Source organism: Malania oleifera, chromosome 5, assembly GCF_029873635.1.
Source record: "Malania oleifera isolate guangnan ecotype guangnan chromosome 5, ASM2987363v1, whole genome shotgun sequence".
Classification (NCBI taxonomy): Eukaryota; Viridiplantae; Streptophyta; class Magnoliopsida; order Santalales; family Ximeniaceae; genus Malania; species Malania oleifera.
In genome coordinates this window covers 23,136,290-23,147,774 of record NC_080421.1, presented here as the reverse complement: position 1 = coordinate 23,147,774, position 11,485 = coordinate 23,136,290, and the positions used below count along the sequence as shown (strand labels likewise).

Genomic DNA, 11,485 nt, shown 5'->3' with positions numbered 1-11,485 from the left:
ATATCCGACCAAATTTAATAAAACTAAGGTGTTGTGTTGTATTTTATCTAAATCCAGTGTTTCATATCCAAGGTTTAGAATTCCACTGCTGAACACACCATAAGCGTGTTAAGCAGGCCAATCAAGTTCTTTGAACTCCAAGCCCTCTGATAACTAGAGTGACTGCTGATTTTATGAGTACAAATTGATGCAATTAATATGCCAGCTTCGCGAGAATGACTATAATCGCCTCACAGAACAATCAAGCTCCTGAGTCATCTTAAATCACTAGTAGAAACTTCTCTAGAATCTATATAGTCTTTCTTGGCCAGCTACGCTAGTTCAAGCTGTAGAGCAGAACAGGTGAAGACTGCCCCTGATTAGACAGCAATTATAGCACACACAAAGGACTTGCAGTTCACAAGAAGACTAAATAAGGGCATTGTACCTGTTTCAATGAAGTTGGTGACAAAGACGCTAGGTACATCACATGTATATTTCACAACCAATGCCAAGGAAGTTCACCAGATTCAGATCCATGAGATTTAGAAGTACAGAGATTCAGACCCAATTGTGGAACAAAATATAGGATATGACAAATGAGGGTCCCAATACATGCATATCTGCAAGCTCTTTCTTCCCATTTTTATCACTTTTTCAGATGAGGGAAACAAGTGTAAACATCAGATTTTGGGTGCTTTGCTTCAGCATGCTCCCGACACTTCACTTCTGTTGTGGTACACATAAAAGTCTGCATGCACACCTTGCACTGCATTCAAAATATATTAACTGACAGAAACAACAACCACAACAATAATAAAGCATCTCATGAATGAAGCAAATGTCAGGTTTGCCCTTCCCATTTTTAACCAAAAAAAAAAATTATAAGATGGTAATTAAAACTCAAACGTAACCCAGAAAGGCTAAGTTCCCTGTGAGCCATATTTGGATATTTGCATTATAGGGAAAGTGTCTCATGCTGGGAAAAAAGTTTGTGCATCCAAATATAACATAAAAAGGATTCAGGTCCTCAACCATGACAATTGAGTAAGATCAATGAAATAATGGATCCAGTACTTGAATGAAAATCTTGACCAGACCAAAATAACCTAACTCAAGAATTAGAAGTGTCTCATTTTATTTGTTGCACAGCTCCAAAATGTCTACAATCAACTAATGTTTTATAATAACACAATCAAAATTCTAACTAACAAGAGAATGCCTATAGTAGCACTTCTCCTTTTGAATCCATTTTTTATGTATCACGCACACATTATGCATTAGTGCACATCTGTAGCACGTTGCCACATTTTATTAGGTCATAACTTCAGCACAAAAAAGTTCGAAGTTAGCATTTATTGCCATATTGGACACAATATTATCGCAAAAAATAAATATCATACACAAGTTGGGTACCTGCCATATTGGACAAAATAATATGGCAAAAATAAATATCATACACAAGTTGTGTACCTGCCTTTGTACCCAACTCATGTATTGCAGTGTAGTTCTAGCTGAAAATAGAAACCAATAGATCAATGAATATAGTAACTGAATTTGTCTGAGTTTTGGTAGAAGCAACGATGAAGAGGCAGGATATCTACCTCATCTGAGAAGTGACTCAAATGTGTGCCTCATTAACGTCATAGGCAGGAAAGCTCACAAATGTGCAAACAAATGTTGTCACCTTAAACTTATTAAATACCACTTCAAATTTGAAAATCTAATCCCCCAGCTGAACATATGCTCAATGTTGGTAACAAAATCTATGAACAGAAATGTAAAACATCCCCCTAGAACTCATGAAACAAGTATTTTGATGAGAAAAAATAATTAGACAACAAAACAACCTCCTAGCCCAACCAGCTTCGCATTCTTCTTTTTCCTTCTTTCTTTATTTTTTTTTTTTTCTTTGGGGTGGGGGGAGGATGTTACAACTAGATTAAATTGATTCATAGAAAAATTCCATGAAAGCCAATGAATAGATGATTATCAGTGTCGAGCAGAAGAATGCTGTAAGGCTGAAAATAAAGACAAAAGCATCCTGTTGTATGTATGACATTTTTCCCTCATCTTTAAGTAAAGGAAGAATTTATTGAAAAGGGAACAGAAACAGACAATTACAAAAGGAAGTTAAGATAAAAACGAAAAAGAAAATAAATGACAGCTAAGAAAGTAAAGTTCTTTAATAACATTTAATATTGCCAACATCCATAAAGCCCGAGAAGCAGAAAGCAATAAAAAAAAAGTCAGAAAAAAAAACTGTATCCCACAATAATTGCAGAAGGGCTAAATTACAGAAAACATAGCACAATACCATAATCTTTAAGCCTTGCCCTTTTCAAGCCTCAAAATTTTGTCAACAAGAAATCTTCTACCTTGTTGAACAAGCCCGATGGCCATAAAAAATTCCAAAATATCTATTCTGAATAGACCAAAGCAGGGTTTAAAAAAAAAAAGTGATTACAAGCATCTCTGCTATGCCAAAACAATGTAAACACATTAGGGGATAATGCCTGCATTAAGTCTTCAGCATTGACCCTTAAAGAGAGTAGATTTTTTTTATTATGCGCCTGTACAAAGCCCCAGGAGCAGGCTCTCTACCACACCCAAGAGTTACTAACCAACCACCTCAATCACAATAATACCAACAAATGCCCAAAGGCATACCGAAGTGCCAAAAAGGGGACTTGAATCCCCATCTCCACAAGGAGAACGGGGAGGTGAACCAATGGGCTCAAAGGCCTGGTTCCCTTTAAAATAATAGCTGACCAAACTATACCCTTACATCAGATGTTAATTTAGTCTTCCAAATAAAATAAACCAAAGAGAAGGCAGGAAGGAGACTGAATTAGGAAACGAGTAAAATAAGAATAAAAGGACTTGCAGGAAAATTCCCAACACTCTTGAATCCAAAAATCTCCTATACAGTCAAGGACAAATATGAATGGAAGAACAACAACAACATCTTAAGTCCTACTAGGTAGGGTCGGCTACAAAGATGTATGGAAATGGCAATAAAAAGTAACAAAGACAGGTCCATCATATCTTCAGCATTCAGATTTTCTCATGTGCGTGCATGCAAGCAAAAAGAGTAACATTATGGAAGACAAAAACAATAAAGACATCAGGAAAGAGCACAGCATTCCTTGTCCATTTCTCTCATGAAACAAATGTGAGAACCATTCCCAACTCTGTAATCGATGAACGAAATGAAAGAATGATAAACCCATGTGATGAATATCCAAGGACTTGCTTGGGTAGCACTAGCTTCAATCTATACTTCCTATCAATCACCCTTGCAACAAGGTTAAGGAATTGGGCTCCAAATTAACAAGTTCCAAGGACCCAAACCCCCTTTAGACTTGGTAGTTGTAGACCACCTCCCAAGTGACCAAGTGATCCTTCTTAAATGTCCAACCCCAAACACCAAAGGGTACTACTACTGAGTACAAGAAAACTTACTCCTTCTATTGGAGTGATAGAAAATAGTAAAAATATGTAACAATGGAACAAGAAACTTTACATCAGAATGGTGGTATTAATTATCTTTGTAATAAACAAAAATCAGTGTCAACACGGGCATTTCACATGCCAAAATAAATAAGCAAAACGAAAAGAATGGAAGCAGGAGCCATGGACATATACCCATGACTCTAAAGGGAATATGAAAGCAATGAGAACCATGAAGTATAAACAGATCAATACATGATGAAACAAACTGCCAAGATACTAAAACAAGGCTGAGACGCTGAAGCCACAGGAAACTGGTGTGGCATGAAGAAAAAAATTTGGGCACATTTTTTTCATGGGCCAACAGGCTTGGCTAAGCCAGTCTTAGCCATGTCTGGTGCAACAAAATAAAAGATAGGACAGACTTGAGGGAGCCCCTTAGACCATGCCCCCCTCCCCACCTCCCACCCCCCACCCTCACTTCATAGGGAAAAAAAAGCCAGGTAAAAAACAAGTGCCACCTATGTCCCCATCCCATCCTAAATAGATGGTAGATAAAACATGGGCTAAGATATTTATCATTGCCAATATACTCCAGTACTATTCAACCTAGTCCCTGATTCTCTGTAAAACCTTACTCCAGGGGGCAAAAAAAAAAACACACCCTTAACAAAACAAGGTTACAATCCGAGCATGCCCTCTAAAGATGTGAGGCAATTCATTAGTTGGAAGTGCTCCGACATAGCATCTAAGAGACCTTTCTCTACTTTATTTTATTTGTATCGTTTTTTTTCAATCCAATATATATATATATATAAAAGATCTCAAGTTACAGCAAAGAATTTTTTATTTAAATGAAGTGGGGAACCTTATGGCAGGGGGACGCCCTTGATTCAGGCCCGTAAAAGATTTTGAAAATATTTAAACGAAAGTCACTTTGAGTTGTCACATCCACAATAAGATTTTTTTTTAAAATTAACTTCGAAAAGAGATTATTTTTTCATAGCTTCATTTAACCTTTTTTTTTTTTTTTGAAATAACAAGATTGCAGCCAGCTACCTCAAGCATCATGGTAACCCCCCCCCCCCCCAAAACCAATGGCATCGAGTATAGCTACATGAACCTCGGGGTGACCCAAGGAGTCAGTTGAACCAATAACCCATGCATCTTATGGTGCTTATCCTAGCTCTTCCCACCATTTGGCTACCCCCTCAGCATTTGTTTCATAATTAATAGAAGTTAAATCTTAAACGTTTTACATTGTTTGTCAGCTTCCAAATGTAATTTTTTGTCTCTTTCATTCATTAAACAAGAATGTTGTTTTACAAGAGGAAATTCTATAGTTTTCATACAACTAAATTTTTGGCTATACAGCTGTCAAAATTGTATGGTTCTCTATTTGAATTTCATGAATTAATTTACTAGCCTATCAATTCAAATCTAGTAGGCAAAACAAAGCAAGCAGGAATTGACCATGAATCGAATGATCTCAATCAAATATCATAATTCACTATTCAAATTGTGGGATTCATGATTCAGTAAGCAGTCAATTTAGACCCAAATCCAATTGGTTTTTACTCCAATCCAACATTTAGAACCGAAAAGATATTATTTTTTACTATAAAAGGCCACAAAATCTTTTCCAATGGGCTTTAGAATTAAAATTATTAAAAAAGAAAAAAAACACCAACTTTAACTCTTTTTTAATTGTTTTTAAAATTTTAAAATCTTAGTTTCTTGCACAAAAAATAAAAGTTGTTGAGATGCAAATGTTAAGGTGGATGAGTGGATTAACATTAAAAGATAAAATATAGATTTAACAACTACGGAATAAATGTACTATATGTATAGAATATATCTTGCAGCTTTAGTTCTTGGATCGTCCTGCTTACTCACTTTCACCAGTAAATATATGAAAATAACACTTAAAAATTTTAAAATTTTGGAAAGATGCTTTAAATTATCAAGCATTGATTGACAATCCTTAAATAACATTCAAAGGGTGCACAAGTAAACAACTCCATGCCCAAATCTTAACTACAGGATGGGCGTTTATAAAAATATCGGTGAACACCAATCTTTCAGGGTAATTCTCTAGATATTCTCTATGTACTATGTATTCTCTATGTACTATGTTCATACTTGAATTTTCAAGCAAACTTTAAAATTCACAATATCTCATTTTCATCTAGAACTAGGAGCCCACTACACAACTATTTGATTTTTTCCTTAAGATACAACAAGACAGAGTGATAAGCTAGGACGAGTGGCCAGAAGGAAGCAAAGCAAGGAGTAAAGAGGGAGCTACATCTAACCTAGACATCATCACATCTAATCACTATAGTAGCCGCATTAGTTAAAGGAAAATCTCTCTCTCTCTCTCTCTCTCTCTCTCTCTCTCTCTCGGGAGCTAAATCTGACCTAGACATCATCACATCTAATCACTATAGCAGCCGCACTAGTTACAGGAAAATCTCCCTCCCTCCCTCCCCCCGCACTAGTTACAGGCAAACCTCCCCTCCCTCCCGCACTAGTTACAAGCAAATCTCCCCTCCCTCCCGCACTAGTTACAAGCAAATCTCCCCTCCCTCCCACACTAGTTACAGGCAAATCTCCCTAATTGCCTCCCTCCCTCCCTCCCTCTCTCTGTTCACTGATACAATTTCCATGACTACCACTCCATAAATCAACAACCAACAGCATCAATAACATTCTTGACATCTACGAGCCATATAACTTGCCCTAATCTTGCTCTTTTCAAGCCATGAAACTCCATATCCTCCACATGAATAAAAAACAAGAAATTCTAATACACAACATTATCCCCTCTTCATCTTCATTTCCCAACAGTATAGTAACCCTTATCCATCAACATAACTCTCTAGTTAAAAATACCACAAATCACCAATTATGTTCATGCCAACTCAAACATCCAACCCACTTCCTTGCCTTTATCAACACAAACCAATAACCAAGCTCCAAAACCACTAAAAATATCTTCCACTTGCTAATGCGAAAAATCAAGAACCTTATAAACAAATGATACTTCCCTCCAGGAACCTTCATTCGACGCTTTCTTAATTGAAATTTCAATAGAACCGTTCCTATTATGACATAACTGCACTCTTTTCTGTAACAGAATGTCATTCTAATTCTAATTTTTTATAATTGAATTCGAGTTATGGTTGATTATACATTCTTCATTTCAGTTTTAGAATGATTTTTTTTTCCTCATATATTCATCAATTCATATGAGCAAATTAGTTGTGTTGGCCAATATTTAATCCCTAGCATTTGGTCAATAACTATGAATGCGATGATAAGATATATGTGGCTTCCAATTATTTGACTCAACACAAATATTATTAAAAGGGGGGAGCAGCAACTACCTCTAGCATAAAAATGAATTCAGATAGAGGTTTGCATTTCAATGAATAATATCGCAAAATACATGAGTGGAGCAACACATAGATTATAGATAAAATATAAAGCTTCCAAAGTCAATTGATGCCTCATGACTAGTTAAACAAACTTTTTATCTGGGAGGTTTGGGGTTGAAATCCCTCCGCACAATCAACAAAGCCATTCTTGGGAAACTATTGTAAGGGCTCATGAAGAAGAAAGATCACCTTTGGTGGGGACTGATCACTTATAAATATAGGCTTGAGCTTAACAAATGGATCACTCATACTAGTAGAGGATCCTATGGACTAGGGGTTTCAGAAGCTCATCAAGAAGAGTTGGGGTTACCTCCCCTATCTAAGATTTTCAATGGGGAATAGAAACAATGTTTACTTTTACCATGATGTCTGGTGCGATAACAGGGATCTTAGATCTACAATACCTTTCATCTACAATTTGCTCTGTTGACAAGGATGCCCTCATCCGTCATCATCTTCAAATGTCAAATCAAGGGATCTTCTTGAATATCATAATATCCCCTTCACCAAGAATGCGGAAGATTGGAAACTACATGCTCTCTCTAACTTTTACAGCAATCTCTACAATTTTCAAAACCAAAAAATTCCCAATGTACCAAAATGGGCTTTGGACAGTAATGGTGTCTTCATTGTTACATCTTTATATAGGAAGCTATCTCCAATGGAAGCAAATTGTTGCAACCTCCCCTGGATTCATATTTGAAAGGCAACAACCCCTTCAAAGGTTGCCTGCCTTTCCTAGGAGGCAACTCACAAAAAAGTTTTAATCCTCAACAACTTACAAAAAAAGGGGGCTAACCATTACAAATAGGTATTTTCTTTGTATGACTAATGCAAAATCAGTCAACCACATCCTTCTTCATTGTCCTTGAACAAGAAATCTGTGTAAGATGGCTTTGTCCTGACCCAATATCAGTGGCTTACTGCCAATTTTGTGGTAAGGGAACTTTGGGCTTGGAAAGGCATTAGACCCACCAAGGACAAGAGAAAGGCTTTGGATCTCATTTCTTCTTTCCATATTTTGATGTGCTTGGAAAGAAAGGAACTGAAGAGCCTTCAAAGATTCAATTACTCCGCTTCAAATTTGCAAATAGCAACGAGTCACTAATCTTATAGCTGGCATTGTGGGCAAATTGTGAATGATCATAATGTATTCTTGATTTGTGGGGTGTTTGACTACTTGTACCTTGGGTTGGCATCCCTTTGATGCGTAGCTAATAATAATCCTTTTTGTTGATCCAAAAAAATATTCGATTGATGTCATTCACAACAACAACAAAAACAAACCAAAACTTAAGTCCCACTAGATGATTCTGTTACATGAATCCTTTTCTGCCAATTTACAAGATCATGGGCATTTTCCTCAATAAACTCAAGGCTATAAAATCCTGACTCACTATTTCATTCCAAGTTATTTAGATCTATCACTACCCCTCCTACTGCCTGATGCAAGGGCAGCATCAAGGTTCTAGAGCCATGGAGAAATTAGAAGAGATGACGGAAGGGGAAGGGAGGAAAGAGGAGATACTAGGGGGGAACTCATATTCACTTCAATTCAAATTCATCAACAACTGCCTACAACATGACTTTCACACACTATTTATAAGAAAGCCTCTTTACATGAAATTACACATAAACCCCTAAAATTGCATCACATTACAAATATACTCCTACTTTAGACAAATATTACCAAAAACCCCCAAATACACATAATCCTATACTAATTAATACTAAACACACATAATAAACTACTAACTTAACCCCACAATTCCTTAACCCAACTCTTCTTAATTATTTTCCAACAAGGATCTTCCTAAGGTCTTACTTCTTGTCCTACATCACTGCCCCTCATAGTAGTAACTAACTTACTCCTCCTCACTAGTGCACTATTTGGTCTACGTTGCACATGCCCAAACCATTTGAGTCGCCCCTCTCTTATCTTATCTTCAATAGGAGTTACGTCGAACTTACCACAAATATGTTCATTCCTTAATTGATCTTTTAAGTTTATACCATTTGCCCATCTTAGTATTCTCCTATCAGCAACTTTTACTTTTAGGATATGTTATTTCTTAGTTGCCTAACATTCTCAGCCATATAACATGGCGTCTTACAACTGCAACATTTTTGGTCATCTTAGAAAATCAATTTCAACTGAAACATTTTTCCAAGAATGTGAGTGTCATATATCTTAGGACTTAGAAATGCACACAGAATGTTAGGAATAATGTTCTAACTCAAACAGCGTTGACCTAAACGCAAACAAATTCTCTAATTCTAGCTTCGTCAGATCAGGTAAGGTAATTAAGATAACCGCATCTATCAAATTAAAAACAGATCAAGGATAAAATACAAAATAACATTCCACTGTTGAGGGAAAAAAAAAAGAGAGAGAAAGGAATGGGATGAGACTACCTGGATTGTCATGGCTTTCTTGTTTGTCTCAAGCTGGCTTCCTGCATTAACCAGATACACAAGCAATTCGAAATCAAGATCACGTATATCAACAAAAAAAAAAAAAAAGGGAAACTCTCAGAGAGAGAGAGAGAGAGAGACCCTTGGAAGCCTTTTGCTTCTCCAAATTCTTCTCGCGGGCCATTTTAGACTTCTGGCCATTGCCTCCTCCCATGGCCGATAACAATAAACCCTAGCTGTTAAGCTTTGGAGAAGGTTTGACAAGAGCTGGTTTGATTGAGCAAGCAATGAGAAAAGAGACGGTGAAGAAGACAGGTGACAAATTTATAAGGACCCGTTTGGATGCTTGTTCTCCCATACTGGTCAAAATAGAATTAAGACAGAATGGAACCGGAATAATTATTTCAAAAAAAAAAAAAAGGTAAGAGATATAAAATGGTAATAATACAATTAATCAATAATGATGCCACAATAATAATTCTATATTTTATTACACAAGAATAATTTATCATATTCTCATTTATTATAATGTAATGATAATAATATATTACATGTAACGATATCTTTAATGATGATAATAATATTAGTGTGAACTATAGTTTTATATTTAGTGATATCATAATATTCATGTTATCTGCTTTAATTTGTGCAAAATGTATCATACAGAGTGAAAAAATTATAGATAAAGGATTATAAAATTTATTTTTTTATGACGGGAAAACCCTTACTTGTTTTTGAATTGTTGGTAAATTTGTAATGGTTTAGGCTTGAATTAGTTAGTGGGCATTTAAAGGCATGTTAGTCAACAAAGAAGATGAAACTCACAAATAATGGATGGCATAAATGACCAATGATTTTGCTTCGTAATTCTCATATTTGATTATCGGTAAATTTTATTTTCTTCCTCCCCTTCCTACCCACCCCTACCCTTTTTTTTTGCTTATCTTCACTCATTTGATCTATTTCCCCTTGCTTACTCACCTCTAGAGTTATGAAGATTACACGTAGGTATAACCCTTAAATGGGCCAAATATTTTCTAAATTTTTTTCTCTCAAATTTAAAATGATTTCAACTTTTTGCCCATTAATTTCACTTTTTTACACATTATTTTTATATATTAGCCACGTGATTTTTATTTTTTGAAAATAAGTGAATCTTAGATAAGAAGTACAATTTTTTTTTAATCCATAAGAGTCTTGTTTGAGCTACACATAGAAAGAGAGTTCATCTCTCATACCATGAAGTGATCAAGTCATTCTTCATTTTGTTATTTGTTGCAATATGCTCTATGTTAGGGTTTTAAGAGTTCTACAACCCTAACACATGGTTTTGGTATATGATTACTAACTTGGAGGTATGGTCGATTATCCTAGATGCGATTGTGTGGTTATCATGGGAATGGTTTTTATATGAATTTATGATGTTGTAATTGATCTAAATAATTATTATTGTAGTGTTCTCAAATCTAATATGTATGATCATTAGAATTCCTTGATGGTTACTCGTATGTGATCGAGAATGCTTTGGAGAATGACTTTTTGGGGGAGGCGGGGTACACTGGGCGCGCATCCTACTCCTCCCCCCTTCCTTAGTATCCCGATAAGTACAAAGTAAGCAACTTTGAGTAGTGCTCCGGGACAGTCTCTTGATATCCACAAGAGGTTTCATGGCCTTCCATGCGGGATTGGGAGCCCCACGGATAAAATATTTGGGAATAAGTTCACACGAGTCTCTCTAACTCAAAGGTTTGAGTGTACTTCTTCTTAGCCATTAACTATACATTTGGGGTATATCATCTATGACCCCTGTTGTTCTTAGGGGATGAGAGTTACCCTCAATACATTTGGAATGTGAGTTATTTCCCTTATTATTCAAGTAGAGGAGCCTTCGTGATGACCTTAGTTGTTTCAAGGGTTATTGAGCCATAAGAGTTGAACTTTAGGTTAAACACTTAAGTATTTCCTTAGATAACAATGGGTAGGTTGCGTTGAACTTGGTGTAGTCTTGCTGCTACATGAGCATCACTCCTTTACACTTTAGGAGGAATTTGGCAAAGGTGATTCCTTTTTGGCCATGATGAACTCCACGTTCATGATAATTGTAGTTGGTATCAGAGTGATCTCTCGATCTTAAATGCAAATGAGATTGGAATTGTTGGCATCAACTCAATGGAGGGTATTCAATTTGTGACATTAAG

The 11,485-nt window shown here is 36.1% G+C and overlaps 1 protein-coding gene across 1 annotated transcript; it reads right to left on the bottom strand.

The window, feature by feature from the left end:
• Positions 1-441: 441 nt before the first annotated feature.
• LOC131156401 (uncharacterized protein At2g23090-like) lies at positions 442-9,659 on the bottom strand. The gene is made up of 3 exons (XM_058110052.1): positions 9,429-9,659; positions 9,288-9,328; positions 442-748 (listed from the first exon to the last, which is right to left on the bottom strand). The coding sequence occupies exons 1-3, from the start codon at positions 9,499-9,501 to the stop codon at positions 629-631; spliced, it is 234 nt and encodes a 77-aa protein (XP_057966035.1). The 5' UTR covers positions 9,502-9,659; the 3' UTR covers positions 442-628.
• Positions 9,660-11,485: the final 1,826 nt, after the last annotated feature.